Source organism: Amblyomma maculatum, chromosome 5 (genome assembly GCF_055883805.1).
Source record: "Amblyomma maculatum isolate TAMU_Amacu chromosome 5, ASM5588380v1, whole genome shotgun sequence".
NCBI classification, from domain to species: domain Eukaryota; kingdom Metazoa; phylum Arthropoda; class Arachnida; order Ixodida; family Ixodidae; genus Amblyomma; species Amblyomma maculatum.
Window position 1 is genome coordinate 145,582,704 of NC_139348.1, and position 27,175 is coordinate 145,609,878.

Sequence of the window (27,175 nt, forward strand, 5' to 3'; positions counted from 1 at the left end):
CGGTGGCGGCGGCAAGATTTCGGAATCATTTATGAACTATGAGAGCGTAGAATGGTGCCGTTGCAAGCTCCATTTCTTCATTCCGGTCGCATCGTCTAACAGAAAGGCAAGTGTGGACCACGTGCATAGAACAAATGATAAGCCTAGATTATATAAAGCTTTAAAAGGTCAAATAATCACTCCAGAATCATCGTATAGGAACAGAATTGCTGCCAGCAGAAGAAAGAATCAAACTTTAAAAGCGCCTTTGTTCGACATAGGAAGCAGCTAGACCATGAATGACAAATTTCGTCCCCTAAATATCGCAGTATAAGGCATTTCTTCGCATGTTTTACGGAAGCGTCGTGCAGGGATGTAACTTGGATCGATAAATGGTAGAACGGAGATCCGCCAGGCAAGAAGCTCGCCGATTTAAGGGAACGCAATACTCTACCTTATGATACCTACTTATATGTGACAAAAAAGGGCTATATTTAAATCTGGAAAGGCTGCACAGGCGTCAACACATTTCACACACACAAAAAGAAAAGCTGCCACGTATTTTGTTAGGCGGAAAAAGAACATCTTATAAAGCAGGAAGCTTGATGTAACTGTTTATGCGTAACTAATGTTAACACACAAGAACAGCGCGAAAGAGAAAGACTGCTCGTTAAATACTCAGAGTTTCAGTCAAAACGTTTCTTGCACGAAGTACGCTTGTTCTCGAAAGAAGCCAGCGGTCTATTGCAAGTTGAGCGGTGGGTTCTATCTTTGCGGAAGAGGCCATTGAGAGCGAGAGCTTGCTTCACGGACACCGGACGGAGAAGACCTTGGTGGATAGCCGTGCGGCCGGCCGAGGAAATATATTGAGAAAGACAGCTGTTAGAAATACGCAGCAATGGATGTGACAAGTGTGATTGGCGACTACGGCAAGTTCCAGAGGAATGTCTACCTCTTCTGTCTGCTCAGAGGGGCACCCAACGGTCTTCACCTCGTGATCTATAGTTTCTTCCTACCGGCAGTGGAGCACTGGTGCGCTAGGCCTGAAGTTTTTGCAGGAAACCTAACAGCCGAAGAGTGGAAGGAGATGGTGCTACCCAACTCTTCCTCCTCGGCAGCCGATTCTACGTTGCTTCGATCCAGTCGATGTAGATCTTTCGATTTTGAGGTTTCTGGAGATGGGACTCCGGTGTTTGGAAACACTACACTCCCATGTCAACGCTGGGAGTACGGCCAGAGCTACTATAGGAGGTCTCTGGTGCAGGAGGTAAGTATAGAGAATTGTGCTTTCGTTTTCGTGGCTAAAAAAGAGAAATAATTCTAGAGCCTATTTTTGTAATGCGAGGTATGCTCGGTCTCGCAAAGAATACCATGCTGTGAAAACAAAAAAAAATGTTCAGGTGCGTTAAAAGAGCGCAAAAAAAAAAAAAAAAAACGCGAAATGAAGCTTTCTTCGAATCCTGTTCCCTCTCGTTGTCTGATCGAATATTACAGAACGTATTTCCTGACGTAGCCAAATTTAGGCACACTTATATTGGTTTCCAGCTCATGAGTGCGTAATGTGACAGTTCAGCATACAGCTCACCAAGTTAACCTGTATGCCATGAAGAATAGTTACTTTTACAGTCACAATTTTATATCCTTCCAAGGTTAAATGAGCATACATGCTCACTCTAGGTAAGCTTATAAATTCAAGGGTTTCTAATACGCTTCAATACATAGTAGAAAAACCCTGGGGCTGTATTTATCCAAAAGAATATACGTAGCCATTTTTTTAATCAACTTAAACCACACTTATCAGAAAGATAAATTGCAATACCGGCCTGCGCTAAATGAGAAAGTTCCCGGAAGTCTGAGCATTATAAATGCCGTAAATGAAGGGGTTCAGAAATGTTTCAGCACAGATACATTTTGAAATTGTTGATCGCACGCCATTATAAGCGTGCAGCCACAAGTAAAATACAGTTCCTTACACCTGATTGTGCAAATCCCCCTTCCCTTGTCAACCGCTTGAGCAGGGTGTTCACAGTGCACTCCGGGCCTCCATCAGCAGATGCAATAGAGTCTTTTCAAAGTTTATCTGCTTGAAAGCCTTTGCTGATAGCTTCATTTTTTTTTTCAGATAACATGAATGCAATCTTTTGACATAGTGTTATTTTAACTGAATTTATCGTTTCGTTTGCTGCTAAAGGAATGTTTCTGCTGCTAGTGCTTTACGTTGTACGTTTAATTTTTATTGGGTATTATATCTCAGTGGCTTATGAAATTATGAGATGGGAAATAGTGGACAAATGTATGCACAGTTTTGCTGCGTTCAAAGAAAGTGCATTCGTTAGTGGCTGCCTGTTGCCACGAATCGTCCGGCCAAAGATACATAATTCTTGACGTGCAGATGTAACCATGATGCTGAACGTTGGTCATGCTGTAGTTAAAAGGAAGAGTCTGCGCGCAGCTGTCCTACTCAAATACCAAGCGACCATATGCGAAAACTAGAGGGAGACGATCAAACTTACCAAAATAGGACACAGCGAACTCTTTGCTTCCGGCATGCAGGGACCCCTGCACGTGCTTACGTTCTTGCAGAAACTTGCTTTCTGTGGTGACCATAGACGTTCTCATCTGTTTTGAGCGGTGATGTATTCCTACGTACAAAAAAAAAATCAAAACGAGTTGTGGCTTTTATGTCTCATTAAGAATGTAATATTTATGAATTAATGCTTTCTCAGCGTGACAATTTTCATTAGCTGGCAAGCGAGGCGAGGACTCTGTAACCCTCTTTAAATTGCGTTAAGAATTGCGTTTCATGATGTGTTTGAAGAGGAATTAAAGTTAAAAACTATACTCCTTAATGCGAAATTTAAGCGCCACAATTGGAGTGTTTTTTGCGATATATTGAGACAAATAATTTGATAGATGCTAGCGAGTGCATGTATGTATGTATGTATGTATGTATGTATGTATGTATGTATGTATGTATGTATGTATGTATGTATGTATGTATGTATGTATGTATGTATGTATGTATGTATGTATGTATGTATGTATGTATGTATGTATGTATGTATGTATGTATGTATGTATGTATGTATGTATGTATGTATGTATGTATGTATGTATGTATGTATGTATGTATGTTTTAACGTCCCAAAATGACTCAGTCTATGAGAGACACAGTAGTGGATGACTCCGAAATTTCGACTTCCTGGGGATTTGTAACGTGCACTGACATCGCACAGCACACAGACGCCTCTTCGTTTCGCCTCCATTGAAACGCAGCTGGCGGCGGTCGGAATCGAACCCGGGTGCTCCGGCACAGTAGTCGAGCATCGTAATCACTGCACCACCGCCTCGGGGAAAGTTTGTATGTATGTATGTATGTATGTATGTATGTATGTATGTATGTATGTATGTATGTATGTATGTATGTATGTATGTATGTATGTATGTATGTATGTATGTATGTATGTATGTATGTATGTATGTATGTATGTATGTATGTATGTATGTATGTATGTATGTATGTATGTATGTATGTTGGTTGGTTGGTTTCTGGGGTTTAACGTCCCAAAGCGACTCAGGCTATGAGAGACGCCGTAGTGGAGGACTCCGGAAATTTCGACCACCTGTGGTTCTTTAACGTGCACTGACATCGCACAGCACACGGGCGCCTTGCTTTTCGCCTCCATCGAAAAGCGGCCGCCGAGGCCGGGATTCGATCCCGCATCCTTGGGAACAGTAGTCGAGCGCCGTAACCACTGCGCCACCCATGTATGTATGTATGTATGTATGTATGTATGTATGTATGTATGTATGTATGTATGTATGTATGTATGTATGTATGTATGTATGTATGTACAGCCTTTGTCAAAAGTTTAGATTCCAGAGGGTTTGCTTTTAAGCCGTATTTTATGGGTTCTTCAAAATCGTGGAAGTCCTAGCCAGTGGAGAGAGTAGGGCGAAAACCTCCTTGCCTTCAGCAAGTTTGGATACCTGGGAATGCATTACGATCCATATAGTATGGCTCAGAAGTATACCCCTCGGGGTGTAAGCTTTTGGGGTCTAAATTTTTGACAAAAGGTGTATGTGCTGTTACAAAGGACTCCATTTTTCTCACGAGCTAAGGAAATTTCTTAAAAGAGAAAGAAGAACCACGAGCGAGTGGCGCTGAGTTCGTGCCTCTTCTTTTTCTTCTGGTAAATCCTCTTTGGCTCGTGAGTCAGAGTCGGGGCTCTCTCGCGGCTCGAGACTTTTACTCGGTTACAACAGCAACGGAAGCAACGGCGACGCGGTTCTACCGCCGCAGGGGCGCATGAGAGCTGCTCTCTAAAACATGGGGACGCAAGCGATGGCATATCACCAGCCAGGGACAAGTTCTTAGTCTACGATGTTTTTTGCGCTCATTGCTGATCATGCCACTCGTCAATTAGTTCAAATATCACAGTTAAGTATTCTAAATTCAAGTTCCAACCTGTCGATTCGGAGGCAGTAGGTGCACTAACAACTGCATGAAGTAAGGCTTTTGGGTAATTAGAGTTCTGAGCCTAGTCAGCAGTTACTGCAGTATTCGATCAAAGAGGTCACAGTCGTGTGGAGAGTGGAGAACTCGCCAAAGTCTTGTAAGTGAACCACGTTTTCTGTGCTCATGCAGTGGGACCTAGTGTGCGACCGTGCTTGGATGCGAAGCCTTGTTCAAACAGCCACGATGGCAGGAATGCTCGTAGGGACGCTGCTGTCCTCCCTTGGAGACAGGTCAGTTTACGTGTGAAATGAATTTGTATGCTATCAGTACTACGTATCCTCGGCTGGTAAAGAGCTCGAAAGACATTCACAAAAAGATGCCTTTCAAAATACGACCAAAGCGTTTTAGAGTGAAACACTGATGTGTGATGCAACCCAACCGGGCGGTCATAATATCGCGATTGCCGGGGATGCTTTTATGCAAATATATGACCTGTTACGCCCTGATAAATGCCCTGACCAAGTATCACAAGATATATTTCGCTACAGGCAAAATTCTTATGAACTGCGCTGGTTGCGCAATAGGAGAAAAGCGTGACCCTCATAAGCTCATAGAGCGCTGCAGACGACGTAAACCTGAGGTTGAATGTAAAAAAGAAAACATGTTGCTTTGTGCAGTAAAATGTACGCTACTTTGGCCATGTTCTTGCTGCCTAAGATTTTCAAGTCCAGCCGCACAGCATCGTGCCCCCCCCCCCCCCCCCCCCAATCCCAGTCCCGACAAATAACCAGGCACTAAAGATATGTCTTGAAGTGGATAATTTTGTGTCGACCTTCATTCCGAACATGTCGCAGATTACAGGCTCATTAACATATTAGCTGCGCGAGGACGTTGTGAAGGAGTGGACTGATCACCAGCAGAACTTAGGAAAAGGGTTACAAACGGTGATGGAGGCTCCAGTTCTGAATTGCCTAAAGCAAGGAAAGGCCGCGACTTGTTCAACTGATGCAGCCAGTATGGAGTAGGAACAGTTCTTTTACGAAATCGACATCAAGTCTCCTGTTCGTAAAAATATCTCACAGATGCGGGACAAAAGCGAGCGAAAATCGGGGAAGATATCTTCGTGGCGAATTTAAATTTACATGTTAAACCTTTGCCCAACTGGAAGTCATGATAGAATGCAATTACATGTCGCTGAAGACTATTTTCAAGTAGCCTGTTTCAGAGGGTCCATTGTGGTCTAAAAAAAAAATTCCTTGCACTGGTACAGGTACCTAATAACGGTATGCATTTTGAGCCATAAAAATGTCGTTCACAGTAAATGCGTTTTCAAGTTTTCCAGACCGACTGAAGCTCAAGCAAGAAGAACAACCCTGTGTTAATGCCCGCACCCACTTGCCTATTTAGGGACCTTGTTTGAGCCAACCTGACACTGTGTTACTTGTGTAACTGTGCAACTGCGTCGCTATGCCAGAACATCCTGGCAGAATACGAATTGTAGCGGCGGACGAACTTAATGCTTTGGTATTACTATGATGAAATTCATGTCAAGCAAAGCTTGTTCTTGCGCTTCTACCAGTTTACAGTAACGAAGTCAGAATCCGGTCTCTGAACCTGCTCCATACAGCGCAGAAAGGCGAAGACAAAAGGAATAACAGGGCTACAGGGAGGTCATGTTCTAGACCAATGCAACGTATGATGTCACGCAGCAGCGATATCGGTAATAGCGTAGAGATACGAAATCAGCCTCACATGCTAGTGAACTGGGCTTTGATTTCTTGTGGATTGCGATTATCCGCTTGATGTTTATATTATAACCGCACGTCGGTATTATATCGAAAAGGCAGTTAGATTTATATTTAACAAATATTGGATCACTGATACGTCATCCCATTTGCTTAAAAACGCCTCTATTCTTAGTTTACAAAACCGCGTCAAACTAGCATGACTAAAATTACTCTACCAGTTATTACACAATGTACTAAACATAGATAGCTCGTTGTATACATGCTTAGATGAATACAGACCTTCCCGGCATAAGCACCCAAAACCTCTCAAAAATATGCTTTCCGCACCGAGTTTTTTAGATATACATTTTTTGCGCATGCAATTACGGAATGGAATGGTTTGAATCCACGCATCATTAATAGCACATCATTGCCGAAATTTGTAACTTTTATAAAAGAACAACTACACAATGCGTAAACCATGTCGAATCAAATATAACAGGCCCCTTATATTACTGTACAAGAAAGCTATTGTATCACAACTTTATTTGCCTTGTATAACTGCATTATTACCTAGCAATGTGCTGTGTATCACATTGTTTATTACCTGCTAGCTGTTTTTTTCTTCTATATTCATGTATTTGTAACCTTTGTAGTGCGTTCAATTATATGCCCATCCTATAAAAATATCGGTTAGGATTGTCCATATTTGAAATTAAAAAAAAATAAATAATGGTATACACAGTTCTTAGGTGTGGCCTGATCCGGCTGACTTGAGCCGGCTGTTCATTCCCAACAAGAATTGACCGCCATGTGTAGCGAGACAAATCGGCCATCGTCTCCTATATAAAACAATAATTAACCATGGCCTTCAGTCTCTAACGGGTGTGAAGCAAGTGACCTTTAGAATATGTATTGAGCGTATATTCGTACAAAAATTGAGATATCTAAAATAAGAATTGAGTGTCGTGTACTAAGAGGGAATTTAGAAACAATGAATGACAATTTGCATGTATTATTTAAGAAAAGAGCATATAATTGGGAAAATTTTACCGGTAGTCACATAGACTTGAAGGCTGAAGAAAATACCTGAGCCTAATTCGAGGACCGCTAGGAGAGGCGCAGAAAGCAAAATAACTGGACCGTCATTATGAGAATAAAAACGTAGAAGTGTGAGTCTAGAAACAGACGCGAGCTATCAACTATATAGTCGATGTAAAGAAGAACGGTGTATATAGAGGCAGGGATTTTAATGCAATGTCAAGAAATAGATGGTTTTTAGGTGTAATGTACAGGATTCCGAGAAAACACGAGCGAGCTTAAAAGTCGGCAGCACAAAGTTAGGTGGTGAGAATAAGAAGTCTGGGTGGTCAGATTACCTAGAAGGGTGGCACAAGAAGCGCACCAGAGCACACTAGTGAAGTAGAATGGCTCCAGATGACTGTCAACCATCCTGGGCGAGCTAGTATAGGCATAAATGCGCCTGGACAACCCCTTCCTGAACAACAGTCATATTGAAACACGGGGGTTTCGAGATAAACCCTCTTCCTCAGCCTGAGGGTGTGCCTGTTTGCACATGGAAGATGGCATAAGCCATTTGACATCATTCGCACTGAGTACCGCGATGGTATACAGGGTGGTTTGCCGTATCTGAACAACTCTGCATGTACTTAGAAGTCGCTAATGTTGTGAATAAGCTGCAGGTGAATCTTTACTGTTTTATTGAGGTGCACGGACAGAAAAATAACAACATACAATTCTCACTAATAAGCGTAAAGGAAATAGCTTATAATAAAATTCGCAGTAATGAAGGCTGTATATTTAGTCCCTGAGCAATTTCTAGAACAATTTCTAATGATATTTTTTTCTGCCATGCTGACATGCGTCTGCCATGACTAATACATTTCAGGGTTGGGCGTCGACCGATGGTGATTGCCGGCTTCGCGTCCAGCTTGGTAGGCAGCGTTTGTGTGGCAGTGTCACCGTGGTTCTCACTCGTCTTGTTGTCCAGAGGACTTCTGGGCCTCGGGCTTGGTCTAGGACAGTCTGCGTGCTTCTGCCTTCGTGAGTTCTTTACTTACTGTCTGCTGCATCGGGAGTTTTTGGTGTAATATAAGAGAAAACGTTTGCGAAAAACTTTCTCACGGTCACGTTGAAACAAACATTGACGTGAAAAAGCCTGTAAAGACGAATACATGAATGTGACTCGAGGAGCGTCGGGATTGGGCTCCAGACTTGGGATGGACTCGTGTTAAGGTTCTTGATGTGGTTTCATGGTGTATGCTTTTGTGCTCTGTGTAGTTTAATTAACCTGCTTTCAGTCTTATCAACACCAGCATAAAGATATGTGGGACATAGGTTTTGCCAATCCTGCAGGAGCCGTAAAAATCCTAAGTATCACATTTATATCTACACTGACATAAAAGGAAGCTGAAGAGTGCCATAAACACAGTTTCAGTGTTGTGGTGATAGAAGGTTCATTTATGAGTGTCGTCGACCTTGGCCTCGACACTCGACACACTCACACTAGCAATCATCATTGAGGCAGTAAAATAACCTTTCGATGTGATATTTTTGCATATGCTATTTTCCAAATCAATTCAAGAGCTTTATTCAGAGAATATTATGGTAAAGTCACCTAGAGACCGTTCCCTATTTTCCTCATATTGTTTGACACAGTACCTGCTGTCCCCAGCATAGACTAAAATAATAGCAAAAAACAGAAACTTTGGCGCAGGAATATTGCAACACTTTAATGAAAAGCCACATAATTAACAATACAGTATGCGCAACCAAATTTAGGCAAATAAAAAAAAAATGAGGATGAATGAGGAGATTACAAATTGTCAAGTTTAAAATAGAGCTCCAACTACGTTTCTTTAAGCGAAAATATATACACAAAACCTTTATAAAAGCTTGCAGCGAAATCGTTTCTTTGAGCATGGTGAATTTAGCAGGATAATATTTGAGAGAGTCAGAAATATTATATATCAGTTTCTCTGTGCTAAAGTTTGTGCACGTATTTTTTTTCTTTTTGTTATGCAAATATCTTGTCACACATTGGTGTTCCTTGTGAAGGCGTTTCTAGAAAAAGGCAATTAAGTCACACCGACTGAATTTGTTTAAATTAGTAGTGCTAATCTTTCCTTATAGCATTTGAAATACCATATTTAAACGTAAAGAACATGACAGCGACTATAACACGAGGGGGAGATGCCAGTCGGAAGAAAAAGAAAACAAAATTGCTACGATTACAAAGCAAGCTCGTGATTATAACGTGAAATCTAGTTATATACGGGCCTTTTGGTAAGCTTTATGAGCCCGCATATTTCACACAAAAGTTGTGCCTTGGTCATTACTGTAAGGTAGGGAGCAAAGATAATTTTTGAACATTGTCACGTGTTAGTGACGATGCGGAAACCAGCAAACGAAGAGACAGCAGTTGGACGGAATGCGCTCTTTATTGGACTGACTTGCGCCAGCAAAAAAAACTATGGGATTCAGCGGCGGCGATGGCAGCAAGCGTGCGCATCAGTCGTCGATCTACAAATGTCCGTTGCAATCGGCAGCGCTCAATTTAAAGTCGCCGCAGAAACATCTAGATAAGCCAGCCTAGGGATGCTGGAAAACTGTGGCACATTACGAAAACACTTCTGCTCGCGTACGATTATTCCAGCCGAATCTCGGTGTATCTCGCAATGCAAAGAAAGCGATACAGACATGTTTCACGATACCGAATGTGAAAAGAAGTATATAGTCGTTCCGTGTGCCACAGTCATAGTCACAAGGCCGCATGACGGCGGTGGTTAAAAAACAACAAATAAGGATTTGAAAGGTTCGCGGCAATATCACATGAATTTGTTTGCCGTATAAAGCAAAATTATGTGCTTTAATGATGCTCTACAAGCAGCCTTCTTTGCACTTCTCCCCTCCTTCATCCCGCCTTTATCGAGGTCACATGAATGTCACACGCAGATCCAGGTTTCAGCGATGCATGCGCTATAACGCAGTATAAAGCTTCACAAGTCTAAATGACGCTAGCTAACATTAACAGGCTCATTATGGCCCTGGTTCCTGCTGGTGCTGGTTATACTCCCTGTGAAAGTTTGTGTTAATGCGCTGCTCTATTAACACTGTAATGTTTTATTACCAAGCTCTGTCAGCTAGACGAACAGTTCTTCATTACCAGCACAAAACAAACTCAAATCAATGAAGCCGTTGGGTTAAGTGTGTCTGGGACTCGAAATGGGGACTGGTAGCTAAGAGGCGATATCAGAAAATTTCGTGCATGCTAGTGAACGTCGTGGTGAGTATAACGAGGTTCTGGACGACGCCACAGCAAATGTGGTTTATTTCCAGTTGATACGCGACATTTTTTAAAGTTTGGTTTTGGTTTGGCTGATGAGGTCTAACAACTCAAAGTGACTGAGACTGTGGACGCCATAGTGGTGGGCTCTACAAATATCTACCTTCAGTTCAGTTCAGTTCAGTTCAGTTCAGTTCAGTCGTTCAGTCGTGTCCGACTCTTCGTGACCCTATGGACCATGTCACGCCACGCTTTCCGGTCACTCGCTATCTTCCTAACATCACATAACTCAATCTGCCGCGCCTCGAGGATGTCATCTAACCATCGCGTTCGCTGCCTACCCCTTCTCCGGTGACCCTCAACCTTCCCCAACGTCAAATCTTTCTCCAGCGACTCCTCTCTTCTCATCAGATGACCAAAGTAGCTGAGCTTTAACTTTAGAATTTGACCCTCCAATGAGCAGTCAGGGTTCATGGTCGACAATATTGACTGATTGATCTTCTGGCCGTCCAAGGAACTCTCAAGAGTCTCCGCCAGCACCACAATTCAAACGCGTCAATTCTTCGGCGGTCAGCCTTCTTCACAGTCCAACTCTCGCATCCATCTATCTTATGGGGTTCTTTAACGTGCGCTGATATCACACAGCACACCGACGCTTTGCTTTTCGCTTTTATCGAAAAGCGGCCGCCGCTGTCGGAATTCAATCCCGTATCCTTGGGCAGAGAAGTCCAGCGCCCTAACCGCTGCTTCACCGCAGAGGGGCCTTTCTTGATCTATTCCAGGCTGTTGGAACATGTGAAGAACGAACAGAAGCAGTAGTGAGCAAAGGTAGATCGTCGCGCTATAAATGGAAATCTGGAAATTGAGGCCTATCTTTCTTTCAAGGTAATGCACAGATATAACGTTTGTGTCAGATTACGCGAGCCTTTTTAGGAAGGATAATTGGCTATCATCGCCACATCGTCTGTGATTTGGTGGCTAGACTGACGCACAGCTACATTTATTTAACTATTTATGTGCTTTTCAGAAAACAAATGTGACCTCTATCACGTCGTCCTTTTCAGTGATGGAGGTTATTGGCCCCAAGAAGAGGACTACCACAGCCGTGGCCTTCAGCTTGGGCTTCGCTCTGGGCATTATCATGCTGCCTGGCTTCGCATGGTTCCTCCAGGACTGGAGAATGTTGCAGGGAGCTATTAGCGTTCCTCTGCTGGTCTTCGTCATTTGGTCGTGGTGAGGGATAAAAGCTAGAAAGTTTGTGTTTTTGCTGCCTGTATTGAAGATTGAACAAGCATTCCTTTAACTCACATGTCGCTTTAAGTTTGGAATGCAATGTGAAATGGTGATAGCCATTAGGGTGAATGCGTGGATTTTAAGGGAAGTAAAAATTTCTAGAGGGCACTTTGGACGACTAAGTGCGATGAGGCGAAAGTCATTATAGCGCGGTGGGTCGTAGTCCTCAACTACGTCACCTCTATCTCCCTCTCTTCTTTCACCCTTTTCTCCCTTCCTTTAAGGCGTGGTACATATGTCAGCGGAGAATCGTGACATATACTACGCCTTTTCTATCCTGTAAATCAATTTCAAATGCCGCTGATGCCTGCTGTACTAACGCCTTCAAGACATCTGGGTCTGCTTCTGTTTGCTTTGTGGTGCGGCGTTCGAGGAAGAGGGAAATGAAAGGCGCCGTACGGACGCCTGGATTGGACGCCCGGCGGGGTCAGCTTCGTATATGCACGAATCGCCTGGTGACGTCACGTCCTGTCGTGTGGTACTGCGCGCCCCCTTATCAAACATAACCAGCATTTCATTGAACGCATCAAAATTCACCGGCGTTCTATAGTTAGTTAAGAGGAAAGGAAAGACGCAGTATCTGTCACTCGCGGAATCTCGCTATCATCCTCGCGGTAGACAAAGTGAATTATGAAGAGCGTTTCACGATCCGGCGCGTGGCGCAATTGGTAAAGCTCCAGTCGGCACAAGGGCTAGGTGCCTGGGGAAAAGTAAGTACCAGTCGTCGAGCAAAAGAAGAGGAACTTGTGGTCTGAGTATAGTTAGGATGACGACTGTAGTAATGTGGTAATTTAAGTGTTCAAATTTCATTTTGCTGTAGCGCTTATTGTTATATTTCATTAGGTGGGTGGGGTTTAGCTCCCCAAAACGCGGTAATAGAGGGCTACGGAAATTCCGACCTGCTAGGCTTAAATTTGAATCCTTGTGCTTGCATTCAGTGGCCACTCAGCCACTGGAGCGGGACAGTGCGTAGAGTTAGGCGTAGAGGAAGATAAAAAAAAAATAGAGGGTCTCTGAGATGTCTTTTAAGAGGTGACGAAATCCTACATTTCCTCTCTTTCATTTGCCTCTCGTCGTTTGCTTTCGTTGCGGTCATTTCAGGTTTTCGTTTGAAATATTGGTCGTTTCGTAGTCACGATGAGTCATACCTAGTCATTGTAGTCATTACCATTCATACCTAAGAATTTTTACTGATTTCCAATCAGTTGCGGTCATTTCAAGTCGTCGTTTGATACATTGGTCGTTTTGTAGTCATGATAAGCCGTCCTTAGTCATTGTAATCATTATCACTTATCGCTAAGTATTTTTACTCGTGTAACACAGCCGTAAAATAAAAACATGCAAACAGATTTTTATCCCTTCGTTTCGTTAACACTCGCTTGAACGGCATACAAAATATACACTGCCCCAAAGGGTCTGTTTTAGTCGCGGCATTGTCCACTCGCTCCCTCTCACCACATCCTCTGCTAGTAGATGTCCAAGACCGGAGCGGCCGAGTAACGTTAGAACGGGGCCACAGCGAAGCAGAGCCCCCTGTAGAGCTCGACGCGCGACCCTGGAGGGGGTCTGAGCGGCTCTCGTCCCCGGGCTGAAAATGCGTGGCGTCTCTGTTGACAACACTCGTTTCAAGTCAGTTGCGATCAATGAAGATTTCATTTGACATATTGGCCGTTTCGTACTCATGATGAGTCATGACTAATTATTTTGATCATTATCCCTCATAGCTAAGCATTCTGCTCATATCCAATCAGCTGTGGTCATTAATAGTCGCAGTTTGAGATATTGGTCGTTTCATAGTCATTAGCAGTCATGATAGGTCATGCCGATATTTTTACTCATCTCTAATCAGTTGCGGTCTTTTCAAGTCGTCGTCTCACATGATCGTTTCGTAGTCACGATGAGTCATGACTATTTATTGTAATTATTATCACTCATAGCTAAGCATGTTTACTCATTCCTAATCAGTTGCGGTCAATAATAGTGGCAGTTTGACATATTGATCCTTACAAGTCATATTTAGTCATTATTAATCATATTTATTAGATTTTACCATTAGTAAGAACTATATTGAAGTCTATAACGTTTATTCGTTATCATTTTCATTCATCTCCCTCCTCACACGTACCCTGTTTGCGAGTGACACTTCAGTGTACAGATAACGTGCACAGCTTCCGAGCACGGATTTTCGCTCCATTCGCTTTAATATAGTTAATATATGTGCCTTAAGCGATAGCGTTTAGGCTCGCTCCGTAAGATAAGCGTTGCCGTCGCCGTACTTGGACCAAATTTGACGTCATTCCAAGCATGTTAAAAAGAACGAGAGAGAGATAAAAAAAAAAAGACGGCTAGAAAATATCTTGGGGCTTCGGCATGCGGCGGCCACCGGAACTCGATTGAGACCTGATACTGTGAAGAGGAAGAAGTGCACGGGAAATGTTTCAGTAAGTGGCATCGTGATCGCTGCGCGTGTTGGACATGACTGTGTTCGCTGTCGCTAATCTGCCCAGTCCGAGTACTTCATCATCATCATCATCATCATCACCAGCCGGATTATACCCACTGCAGGGCGAAGGCCTCTCCCATATTTCTCCACTTAACCCGGTTCTGTGCTAGCTGCATCCACTTGACCCCTGCGAACTTCTTAATCTCATCCGCCCACCTAACTTTCTGCCGCCCCCTGCTACGCTTTCCTACCCTTGGAATCCAGTTTGTTACCCTCAGCGACCATCGGTTATCCTCTCTTCGCACTACATGTCCTGCCCAAGTCCATTTCTTCTTCTTAATTTCTACTAGAATGTCGGTAACTTGAGTTATTTCTCTGACCCACTCTGCACGCTTTCTATCTCTTAATGTTACCCCTACCATTTTTCATTCCATAGCCCTCTGGGTTGTCCTCAACTTAAGTAGAACTCTCTTGGTTAGCCTCCACGTTTCAGCCCCATAGGTGAGTACAGGCAAGATGCAACTGTTGTATACTTTCCTCTTGAGCGATACTGGTAAGCTGCTAGTAATAATCTGCGAGTGCTTGCCAAATGCGGCCCATCCCAATCGTATTCTTCTTGTTATTTCCTTTTCGTGGTCCGGATCTGCGGTTACTACCTGTCCTAAGTAGACATATTCGCCTACTACTTCCAGTATTTCGCTACCTAATGTAAACTGCTGTTCCTTCCCGAGGCTGTTGAACATTACCTTAGTCTTCTGCATATTGATTTTCAAGCCTACCTGTCTACTTTTCCTGTCTAGGCCATCAATCAATCCTTGCAGTTCATCCCCCGAGTTGCTTAGCAAGGCAATGTCATCAGCAAATCGCAGATTACTGAGGTATTCTCCGTCTACCCTTATCCCTAACTGCTCCCATTCCAAAACTTCGAGTACTTCCATCCGAGTACTTCAATAAACCCCCATCTCACATTTGGTGGAGGTGCTGGGCTCTTTCTGTTCACAATACTTCGTTACCCAGAGATACGGCGCTTCATCGTTCTGAATGTGAAAGAGACTTCAGAAGTGAAAAATGTGCGTCTACAGGGGTATCCCAATGCGGAAGCACCCCAGAGAGCATCAGGCTGATATTGCATAAGGCCTTTAAGGCGGATTTGGGTGTTCTCCGAAGCTTTATGGCACATAGTCACGCAACGTACTTTTGTTTTACTATGCATATCTTTTACATTAGATATTTTTGAAGATTATTCTCAAAATTTTTCCCTAGCTGCCTGCCATGTTTTTGTTTTTTACAGAACGGAGCGCAAAGAAGGACAAAGAAGACGGAACAGGCGCTATGTCTATATCTGTGTCGACCGCTTGTCCTTTCTCGCGCCGTTACTAAAGAAAAAAAGTTATTTAATCTAGCCAACACCAAGCTCTCTCTACCAGGGCCTTGAGGGCATGGAAGATAAAATAAAGGAGATAGAGGTGTATTTTCATAAATTGGCATTATGGCGGTTCCAGGCCAGAGTTATGAAAATACTTAATTCAAATATCAACTTGATAGATGCTTCATGCTTCACGCAGGTTCCTGCCCGAATCTCCGCGTTGGCTGATTGCCACCGGGAAGATGTCTGCAGCCCGAAAGGTGGTATTGAAGGCCTGTAAGGATAATGGGCTACCGATTGACGACATCGATTCTGTGCTTGCGCAACTCAGGAAAAAGATCTTAAAGGTAGGTATGGGCCAAACAATAAAAATATATTGAAGTCAAATAATTGGAGTGGCAAGGGATTTTAGTCATGCCGTAATTTTGTTTTGTTTTTTCAAACGAGGAAAATAACATTTAGCTTTATCTTTTAGACACTTTTTTTTCTCCTTTTTGAAACTCACCCCCTTAAAAAGGGGTGAACTTGGTTGGCGCTGAAGCGTAGCGGCAAGCAAAAGCACCCGCATAGCTTATATGTATTAGAGCCCTTTGTAGTAGACGCACTCTTTTCAACATTATTTTCAGGTAACATACCTATAACGTATATATTATAGATAATATGGCCTCAACGTTTACGCTCTGCATTTCAGCAAGAAGAAGAAGCCAAGAGCAAGGCCAGCTGCTTGGACCTCGTGAGAAGCCGCAAGGTGTTCCTCTACACTTGCGCACTAGTCTACGCCTCGTGAGTGATACGACTGAATCAATATTTATTTTACTCTACTCAATAATATCTTTGCTTTTCGTTTTAGCAAAGTAGGGCCATTCCCTAGGGTGCTTTTCCAGAATTTCGCCAGTTAAAGCCTGATATTTTGCTTGAGTAGTAAAATAAGGATTTCGCGTTAAGCCCGTAAACCTGTATACCTGCCATTCAAAAAGTAAGTTACGTATAGATTACAGAACTATACGTATTTGTAATCTCGCAGCGATGAGCAAACATTCTCTCTCAACTATGTGCAGGCACGAGAAAATGAACTGATAGCAAAGTTTTTGATTAGCCCCAGGTGCCATTTTATTTGTTATCTTTGTGCTGGTTGATGTTAACATTTCTGTATGGCTGCAATAACATTTGGTTAGTGCTCCGTGATTCCAGTTTAGGTTGTATTTGCCAGCACCATATTTAACAACTGCCTCGTGGTTCAAGTTATACTGATGGCCAGATGACGTTGATGCGTTTATGTGAACGACTGCTTTGTAAAGACAAACCATCTATGGTTGTTATTAGGTAAAAAACAGCTAGAACTAAAATAATGCTGCAGCCATCATTGATGGTTTCTGCGAATATTGTGCTGTGAGGTAAGGTTGATGTTACCGATTTAGAAGTACACAAGAAAACAATGCACCTACATACATTTTGCATTGGTTCGCTGTTTTCTTTTTTATATCGCATGAATGGCGAGAAAATAAAGTGTGGATTTAAACAATGCGAGCTCACAACAATAAGCATCGTCACCAACGTCACGTGTTAGAAGAATTATGGGGCCTAAAATACCGACATTTATGGCAATGAAATCGTCTTTGATCTCGAACAGGGTAAAGAGAGTCACGGGAAACCTAGAAGTCGCACTGTAATGAAAGTGCGATCCTGGTAGAATAGTTACAAGCTTTCTTCTTCGTCAGCTCGCAAGTTAATATTCAGTAGTTTGATCGTAAGCAAGATTTTAGGCTTCTCTAAAACGTTTTCATTTTTGGTCGTGGGATTGTCATTGTATATTATTTTATTATTGCAGTTCTAATACTCCGCAAGAAGTTCCACGTGATACTACCATTGTAAGGGCTTTTAGAGATCGCATGGGATTATCTGGTTGATAGAAGGAATAAGGACCATAACGATGGAAACAAAATAGAACGATAAAACTGGCGTCATAAGAATCCCAATTTAGAAGGAATATTCGAAAGAGGCCACAAGTCAGACGTATTTCTGCGTAGTAGGTGGTGGGCCGCAGTGTAGCGCTCTGCTAATGGGTGGCGCCATCTCTTCAGTTCGGCGAGTGCCATGGTCTTCTACGGCCTGCAGCTGTCGGTGACCAACTTGGGCGGCGACCCGTACCTGACTTTCGTGATAGCCGCTGTCGCTGAACTCCCTGTTGCCATCATTTGCTACGTGACCATAGGATGGTGTCGGAGGAAGCCCACGATGATATTCGTATATGGCGTGACCGGCGCATGCGCTCTGGGCGTATCCCTCCTGGCCCCAGGTATGTGAGAGAACATGACTGAATGCTGGTACTGCCAGCACTGCTTTTAAGCCATAGCTGGTTCGGGTTTTCCAGGCACCACAGTTACGCATTTACAGAAATCAGAACACGGTTGCCGGATATATGTGATCGAAAAGAGTCATTGTGAATCAGCCTAAGGGAGTGCGACACCTCTTAACTCATTCACTCCTTTCAAATTACCAACTCAATTGGGCCAACTCAAACATTCGGGCAGACTCACTCCCCTCTACTGACGGCTTAATTGGGCCCCTGACTCATTTAATACTCAATATACCGGTTCTCTGAGCTCAGCGATTTCTTTAGTTAAAGTGGTACTGGCCAAGGGAATCATTTTTAAGAGGAAGCTACACTTTGTATACGTGACGTGTGAATGATAGTTTCGGATAATGTGGGTAAAGCGCTATGCGTGATTTGTGTCCCTTGTTATCAAGTAAAATCAATGTTGGGTGTCACAGGCTATCACTAGGCATAGACAGAAAGCCAGATGTTAACTACTAGGCCTCTGCCATCTTATTTTTTTATTTACATGTACAATAAAGTCTGTGTCTGCTCCATCTTCAAGTTTTGCTCCTCGATCTTTTTTCACTTGTTCTTTGAGAGTTGTGGTTGTTTGAAGATTTCTTCACGTTTTTTTTTAGAGATTTTGGTGCCGCATAGCGGCGCCGGCTACTCCTTTTCATGGATCCATGAAAACCATCTAGTCTGACGATATACAGTTCAAAATAACATAACATATAGCGCACGGCCGCCTCGATCGGCGCGCGCGCCCCAAAGAAAGCCCAACTATGGTAAAGAAAGTGTATACGCAGTAATATTGGCAGGACATATTTCACTGATATAAGAAATCATGCCGCGTGAACGCCTGGCTGGCTCCACAAAAAGGCTGCCAGGTTTCAAACGTGAAATGACGTTAAAAGCATTCTTATTTCTTTGTTCGTTGGAAAATGCACTATGTCACAGGGAATTTCCTCATGCACACTGAAGATCCGCCATCCTCACTTTCATCTTTCGTCCCCATTGGCCTCGTTCAGATGTTTCTTATGCACACATGTTCATTTGGAGTGCGACTGAGAGTTCACGCGTTTGCCAGTGGGGATAGGTAAAATCATCTGTAACGAATACCTCAGGATTTTCCATACATCTTCTCATCTGTAGGTAAGTCTGAGTTCTCACTATAAATTGACAATGATGAAGCCAGATGTCTTAGAGAGACACCACTATACAAACTGAAAAAAAAAAAAAATATATTTATATATTCAATAGTAGCGGCCGCATTTATGTTTAAGTCAGTCATGAAATATTAGGGAGTTAGAACATACAGAATTAAAGTGCACATGTTTGCTAAACGAGGAAACGAAACCATATCCCTGAAACTTCTACAAAACGAGCGTGCTTTGATATTGAAACAGCTTCTGAGTGCTTCTTCAAACCATTACAGGCTTCCTGATATGAATCAGACATATTCAGTCGTGAGAGTAAAAATTTTAGTCATTTGCGCAACTTCCGCGTCCGTGCTGTTACCGAGACTGGAACCAAAGTAGTATATTGTCAGCACCTGGGAACGTGGATTAAAATACCATGAAGAAAACCAATAAACATCGAGCATAACGCATGCTAACCTGGGAACAAAGGAGGAATAATGCTGTCAAAAAACAAGACACGGCTAAGCTTTTAGAAATTACGCCTTTAATTTGGGTATGGCTTATTAGTGGTAATGGTCCCCGTCTTCCGGCTTTCCTTGTGGATCCTTGCTCGTGTAAATAGATTTTGCAACTTGATCGATTAGTAACTTCTTAATTTCTTGATCTAATATCGCACCCATACTCTTTATCATGCAGCCCTATGTCAAAGGCCACCCTGGACAGACATAACTGACCACTTATTAGAGCCGTGTGATTGTGCCTACGTGAACTAGGGTTACCGTGTCTGCCTCAAAACGCAAGGATCCTGGAAGGCTGGTTCTCATGTGACCGTCCGGTCTGAAAGAAGATGCCGGAGTTGGCCATGTCATGTCATGTCACGTGGTCACGTGACGTCAGCCAGCTACCAACTATCAACTGTGAGAGCTGTACACATGATTTTTTGCTCACTGTGCCGACGCCGGATTTTCTCAGGAACATGACCTCTGACACAATCACGCTAATGAAATGAGATTCCCATAGAGATTGCACACTTTATCAACAAGTGAAACTTAACATGACGCATTATCATCTGAGAACACACATTATCGTGATGCCACCCAAAATAATAAAATATAATGTGCCTTTGCTCGTGCCATTAAGTATGTCGAGCTGCCATCTGAGAATAGTCAGCTACAAGAGAAAGAACACGATTTCACTCGTAAAGTGCTAATGGCCTTCAGACATTCAGAACGAGCGAAACGTTCTCCCCGCACACAAATAGCGTTTAAACAAGAAATGCGACAAAGTAGAGGGCATGGTTGCACCAGTATAATACATCTGCATATGCACTGAAGGGTGCATCGACACTTCTTGAAACTATGGGGTTGGACGCATCGAATGCCAGTTTGGAATTGTTCCCATTGTTCTAACATGCCGAATCCTGTGAGACGCCTCTGGACATATTGAAATTATATATGCTTCCATTCCGTTTTCTTTAATGTGCGCAGAATTGGTGGTCCCTCGTCAAGTGCTTGCCATTGTTGGCAAGATGCTGGCATCTGCTTCGCTCACACTGGTCTGGATCTTCGCTGCTGAGGTGTTTCCGACCCTCTACCGGACAGTAGGAATCAGCGCCTGCCTCATCGGCACACGCATCGGGTCGTCCAGTGCACCATTTTTGTTGGAGCTGGTATATAGTGAAATACCACCTTCCGTACGGAATAAGTAATTACGAAAGCTAGTTATATGCATCAAAGCTACATAGTCGTCAGTGAATGCGGAGAACCTGAGGCCGCTCTCCAATTTTTCGACATGATGTTTGTCATTAGTTCAAAAGAGAGAACAATATTAACGTAGGCGAAGACAGTTCATGTTGTTGAAGCATCTGTAGGCAACTAAGGCTTCGCTTGGGACCAAAGTTCAAGTTTATGCTGCTGTTTCATCAAATCCGTTTCATGCAGTCAGTGAAACAAACACGTTTGAAACTTCATCCGTGTTTCATTCGAGGTTTCATCCGTGTTAATTTTGCGCAAACTTCGGAACATCGAATCCTGTCATTATGGATGAGTACGTAAGCGCCGCCAGTGTGAACCATGCTGACATGCTTTCATTCGACGATTAATATTACTGCAGCATCAGTACGTGACTCAAATGCACGTTAGAATGCGCTATAGCACCCTGGCGCCTTCACTGGGTCATTCCTAATACGCGTAAACAAATATACTTCTCGTTTTTCATCTATTTCTTGCAGCGAACCTACCTTACTGACTCTGTGCCTATGGGCGTACTGGCTGGAATCGCCTGCCTGGCATCTCTGCTGATGTTTGTGCTTCCCGAGACGTTCAGGGTTACGCTACCGGACACAATAAGCGAATCCAAGCAGTTGGGGAAGACCGAGTAAGCATACATCACGAACCAAATGACAACTTTTCCTTCGTTCGAAAAAAAAATTGAGCATATATCAGACGCCTAATGCGACAATTCTGAGAAAGGAATTGCACTTGTCATCGGTTACAACTTTTGTACTTTGATCTTAAGAGCAAGCTTTACAGATGCAGAGTGAAAATGGACGGAGATGTGTCGAGGGTGGGTAGTGCTCTAGCATCTTTTGTGGAGACCCAGGCATCTGGTAGGAGCGTCTGAAGTGTAGAGTTGTGTGGACTGTGAGAATCGCTCCTCTAGAGGGCGAAGTTCGATGCACCATCGCTATTTGGGGCCTTTGTTGGGATGTCTTCGAATGAGGGTAGTCGTTCTGACTGGCGTAGGTGGTGAGCTTCTGGGAGGTGTATGGATAGGACGGCTGAGACATGCTTTGTACTAAAACAAAAATATTGGCCTATAATTCCCCTTTCAATACACACGTCAGCTAGTGCCAACTTGTCTGGGGCACAACTACATTCTCTAACACACACACAAACACACAAAAATATTCCATATGCAAAAACGGTATCTACGCCACTCCTGGTTATAACGCAACAACGGCAGAATTTGTTCATAGTGCTCATGTTATTACAGCTCACAAGATATAGCGCTACCGTTTGAGTGCTCCGAAGTGGAAAAAAATACTCATAGCCTGGATGCCTTGGCACATTTAGAAAGAAATGAGAAGTGTTATAATTCTTGACGTGGAGAAAACTGGAAGGTTGCTGTACCACGTTTGAATTCGGGTATGGGTCGTTCGTGTTATTCTCTGCCATCTCTTTTAAACTATTATCAATCACTGAATTTTGATTTATTTAGTTGTTCTACTGTTAAACTTAAAAATCTGTTTGCTGATTGACTAACCTGATTTCATCTATTCTGGTGTTAAGGATATTTTTTTTCTTCTGCATTGATCAAGTTCCTTGATATGCTTATCGCTTGTTCATTATTTGATGCTAACAGGGTTTGTTTTATCTGGCTCGCTACTTCTTCCTTTATCCTGAATTTATCGATTGTCTTGATTTGTTTACCCCCATCCTCTGGTGCTGTCTGACGCTGCTTTATATACGGGGCAGCGGAAAAAGTGACAGCTTTTTTCCCGTAGCCCTCCATCTGTAGTACCTGATGGAAATAAAGATGGAAATAAAGATTTGCGAGGTGGAACTTATGGAGAGCGAAGTTCGGCAGAGTAGCGGTTGTTGGACGGGCAGATCTTTATAGCTGAAGGGTCCGGTGAGGACATGGCTAAAGGGAGGGACATCCGGAGAAAGCGATAAGTAAAGATTGTAACCATGAACCGAGACTTCACCTAAACCAAAAACAATTTGCATGGTGAAGGTGTAAGTATTTTAAATTTAATTATGTATGCTTTGGTTAAGATTAAATGAGTGCTTGAACGGCTGTACGTTTCCTCGTTTGATCACGTTGTCCGTTGTGCTAGCAAAGAAAAATTGACTATTTGACTGTGCTCTGCTCCTAATCGTCCAACATGTCTGTTAATTACTTTTTGTAGGTCTCTGGGAAAGCCGGATGCTGAACTACATCTTCCGTTGGGTGGAGCAACATGCATCGATGATGACGTAAAACGCGCCATTACCTGATGATCGTCGTTTTTGGGAACGTGTGTTTAGACACTAGAGTGCGTGTGTACAAGAAATCGGCTCACTTGCATCGATGGAAGCAACTGATGTTTTTTATGTCACAACGGATCCTGCGCTTCTTCTTTTACAGGCTTTTTGTGCCTTGCAGAATTTGGTACGACCACACAGGCTGAAACTCCATCCGTTCCTGCTTCCAGTGCAGTTCCGATTATTTTACTTCATCCTAGCCTTCCCTCTTTCTTGAATATGTCATACTCTGCTTCTGTCCAGGGTAGCTAGTTCAGTTCAGTTCAGTCGTTCAGTCGTGTCCGACTCTTCGTGACCCTATGGACCAAATCACGCCACGCCTTCCGGTCTCTCACTATCTTCCTAACATTACGTAACTTCATCTGTAGCGCCTCGAGGATGCCATCTAACCACCGCGTTCGCTGCCTACCCTTTCTCCGGTGACCCTCAACCTTTCCCAACATCAAATCTTTCTCCAGCGGCTCCTCTCTTCTCATCAGATGACCAAAGTAGCTGAGCTTTAACTTTAGAATTTGACCCTCCAGGGAGCAGTCAGGGTTTATAGTCGAAAATATCGACTGATTTGATCTTCTGGCAGTCCAAGGAGCTCTTAAGAGTCTCCGCCAGCAGCACAATTCAAACGCGTCAATTCTTCGGCGGTCAGCCTTCTTCACAGTCAAACTCTCGCATCCATACATCACAACTGGAAAGACCATAACACGAGTTATACGAATCTTGGTTGGCTGGGTGGCAGGCTAGCTAACCGGTATCTTTTTAACTATAGATCTCATGTTCTCTTTCGGCGACCTCAGAAATTTCATTCATTCATTCATTCATTCATTCATTCATTCATTCATTCATTCATTCATTCATTCATTCATTCATTCATTCATTCATTCATTCATTCATTCATTCATTCATTCATTCATTCGTAAAGCTTTATATACATTGGTGTGTTTAAACACTTCTCTTTGCAGCGTCTTTTATCTGATGCTGCGTGGCACTGGACATAACAAATTTCGGCGATAATTTTTAATGTTTGGTAAACTGCATTGATTTCCTCTGATCGTCGGAATTAGTCGGCATGAAGGAGAGAGGGCCTTATAAAGCATAATATACAGTGCTCAAGAGGCGTAGGCTATCAGTATCAACATCTTCGTGCTCTGCCACCCCATCGCCACACTTTCTAGAGTTTCTTTAGTCACTTACAAACAAAACAGTTTCGATTATTTGCGGCCTAAAGGACCTTACTGTGGAGTCTACCTGTACAACGGCAACTCTCCATGTAGTCTGGTATTCCTTCATTGTTGTCGAACAGCGCTACAGAACAAGAACCAAGAAGCGCGACAGGACACGGAACAAGAAAGAGCATACGGAAGCGTTTTCCATAGGTCCCTTCGTGTTCTTTTCTGTAGCGCTATTGTGTAACAATGACGGTGTACCAAATAGCCCAGGCCACCGTTCTTAAGTCCAGGATACCACCGGATGTCATGCCATGTACTATTCATGCTCTATGTTTAAGCTTAACCGGCCATCCTGGTGTTGTGCGGGGACTGCTTCAGTCGTATCACTACAACCTACTGTACAAAGTGTAGTGGGCTATAGTTTCACTATGCAGCACATTTCGATGTACCAATAAACGCATTTTCATAGACTTGCGCAGGGTTCTGCATTAGGAGGAGCCAAATTTCACCACATACTCCCCGCCCCCATTCTCAAGGCACCTACAGCCAATACACAAAGCGAAGATGAGGAATGGCTATAAAAAATTTAGTATTGACGTGATGGAATAGCAACACATGTAAAGTATTTTGCGCTTAAGAAATAAACAAGCTTCGTCATTGATGCAGAATTGAAATTACTCGACGACACGCTTCTCACAACGCTTGCTTAGTTGAGTCCCCGGCTTTCCGGAGGAAAAGGTGTCTTGGAACGCAACAGTACGACTCCTCGGCCAGGTCAGTATAGTGAAAAAAAATGTACGTGGCTCTAACCCTGCACTTTTAAAAACAATGGCACATATCCGACGGAGTAAAGGTTTGGGGGAGAATTTGGTGCCCCGTTAGAAAATTATAAGCCCCCCCTCCCCCCCTCTCCTTCTCCCCTGTCCTCCCTCTGGCAAGACCTATGCGCATTTTAATAGATTGATCGACTGACGACAGCAGCTGTACACTAGAGGCCATGTGCATCGTATAATTCGACTTGCCTTGGAAATAAAAAGACACCTACAGCTGCATATGAAACATTTTAAATAGCGTGTAATTCACGGGAACATTAGCTTACTAACTTGATCAACTATAAAGTGTGTGAAGTATGTTGAAAACGGTGGACGCTCTAGGTTTATGCCTTGATTTCCTACTTGAACTTGCTGTTGTTTCACCTTCATGAGTTGAAACTTCAAGCGTTTGCATAACAGAGCTTTGTCTGTAGTGCTATCTATTCGCAATGTTTCAGTTTTGTTTGGTATATGATGGTTAGACTTTAAGGAAGGCCTTTTAGGACGGTGCTTGGAAATATGCTTAATGGCAACGTGTAGACAATATATACTGGACCATCCCATACAAAACTTTCCTATGGTAAGCTATAAAAAATCCTTTGTATGGTTAGCTATAAATATTTAACCCAAATATCTACAGCCGCTTATGTGGCTGTCTTTAGGTTTTTCTATAGTCTGTTCTATAGATGTCTTTAACCTGTTCTATGGACTTATGGCTCCCTATCTAGTGCAGTCTTTAGCATTTTCTGTAGTCAGATATAAACACTCATGGTCAGCTATAGACAATCCTGTGTATGATCGGCTATAGATATTTAGCCTAAAAAGCTATAGCCGTTCCTATGGCCGCCTTTAGGTTTTTTTATAGTCTGTTCTATATAAGTTTTTAACCCGTTCTATGGACTTATATGCACTGCAGTTTTCAGCATTTTATATGGTCAGGTATCAACTTGCAACGTCAGTTATAGATATTTTCTTATATGGTTGGCTAGAGATATTGGGCCCGAAAATCTATAGCCTACTATAGAAGTGTATAACCTATGCACTAATTCTGGTGTCCTAATGTATTGCAGTCTTTAGCATTTTCTATGGTCAGCTATAGAATGTTCTCGCGCATGCGCGTGCATGCGTTTGTGCATGCAAAAGTGTGCATGTGCGTGTGTGTCGTACTCTACGTCTTCAAATTTTTATTTTCATTTCCATGCCTAAATAAGTGAAACCGTCCCCGCGACTAAAACCATCGTGGGTCGGATGTACTCCCCGTAGGCGTACTTCCATGCGGCGGCAGTGCTCCCAACAGTTATACCAAGATTGTGACGCGGTCCATTTGTCCGTACAGCATTGCGCTTGGTGACATACGGTTTCTCGTTGCATACAGCATACAGCTCTTAATCAAGGTAGAGGACAAGTCGCATGAGAATTCGAACCGGCGATATATATACCTTCATATAAGGGTGCACGCCTACTGGTCTATAGTTTTTGGTGAATACAATATTCTATAGCCAGCTGAAACAGATTATATGACGAAGTCTGTAGCTTTAGAGGCATTGACATTTCTATATACAGCTAAAGATAACTGTATGAATACTAGTAGTCGATAGCTTCGGGAGCATACACGTTTCTATAGCCATTTAGAGCAGCCTATATGGCTTGCAGTCTCTAGCTCTAGAGGCGTTCACATTTCTATAGAACGCTAAAGACAACTGTACGACTGCTAGTCTATAGCTCCATGAGCATACACTTTTCTATAGCTTTAGAGCCATTCAAATTTCTTTAAACAGCTAAAGATAACTGTGTGAATCTATTGCTTTAGGAGCATACGCTGTTCTATAGTCAGCTAAGCCGCTTATATGGCTTGTAGTCCATAGCTTTAGAGGCATTGACATTCCTATATACGGCTGGAAATAACTGTATGGCTCTAGTCAATGGCTTCGGGAGCATACACTTTTCTATAGCCAGTTAAAGCCGCTTATATGGCTTGCAGTCTCTAGCTCTAGAGGCGTTGACATTTCTATAGACTGCAAAAGATAACTGTAAGACTACTAGTCTATAACTTCAGGAGCCTACACTTTTCTACAGCCAGCTAAAGCAGCTTATATGGATATCAGTGAGTAGCTTTACAGCCATTCAAATTTCTATTGAC

The 27,175-nt window shown here is 43.0% G+C and overlaps 1 protein-coding gene across 1 annotated transcript; it reads left to right on the forward strand.

The window, feature by feature from the left end:
* Window positions 1-24,054, forward strand: LOC146189858 (organic cation transporter protein-like). The gene is made up of 10 exons (XM_084603332.1): window positions 1-1,246; window positions 4,628-4,728; window positions 8,075-8,229; window positions 11,536-11,704; window positions 15,773-15,920; window positions 16,265-16,356; window positions 17,655-17,869; window positions 20,520-20,701; window positions 21,263-21,408; window positions 22,946-24,054. The coding sequence occupies exons 1-10, from the start codon at window positions 878-880 to the stop codon at window positions 23,031-23,033; spliced, it is 1,665 nt and encodes a 554-aa protein (XP_084459458.1). The 5' UTR covers window positions 1-877; the 3' UTR covers window positions 23,034-24,054.
* Window positions 24,055-27,175: the final 3,121 nt, after the last annotated feature.

Bases quoted from the DNA above. Each gene is read 5' to 3' on its own strand.
- LOC146189858 (XM_084603332.1), top strand. From the start codon at position 878: ATGGATGTGACAAGTGTGATTGGCGACTACGGCAAGTTCCAGAGGAAT. The intron at 16,357-17,654 runs GTGAGTGATACG...CCATCTCTTCAG, and splicing joins TGCGCACTAGTCTACGCCTC to TTCGGCGAGTGCCATGGTCT. The intron at 20,702-21,262 runs GTATATAGTGAA...TATTTCTTGCAG, and splicing joins CACCATTTTTGTTGGAGCTG to CGAACCTACCTTACTGACTC.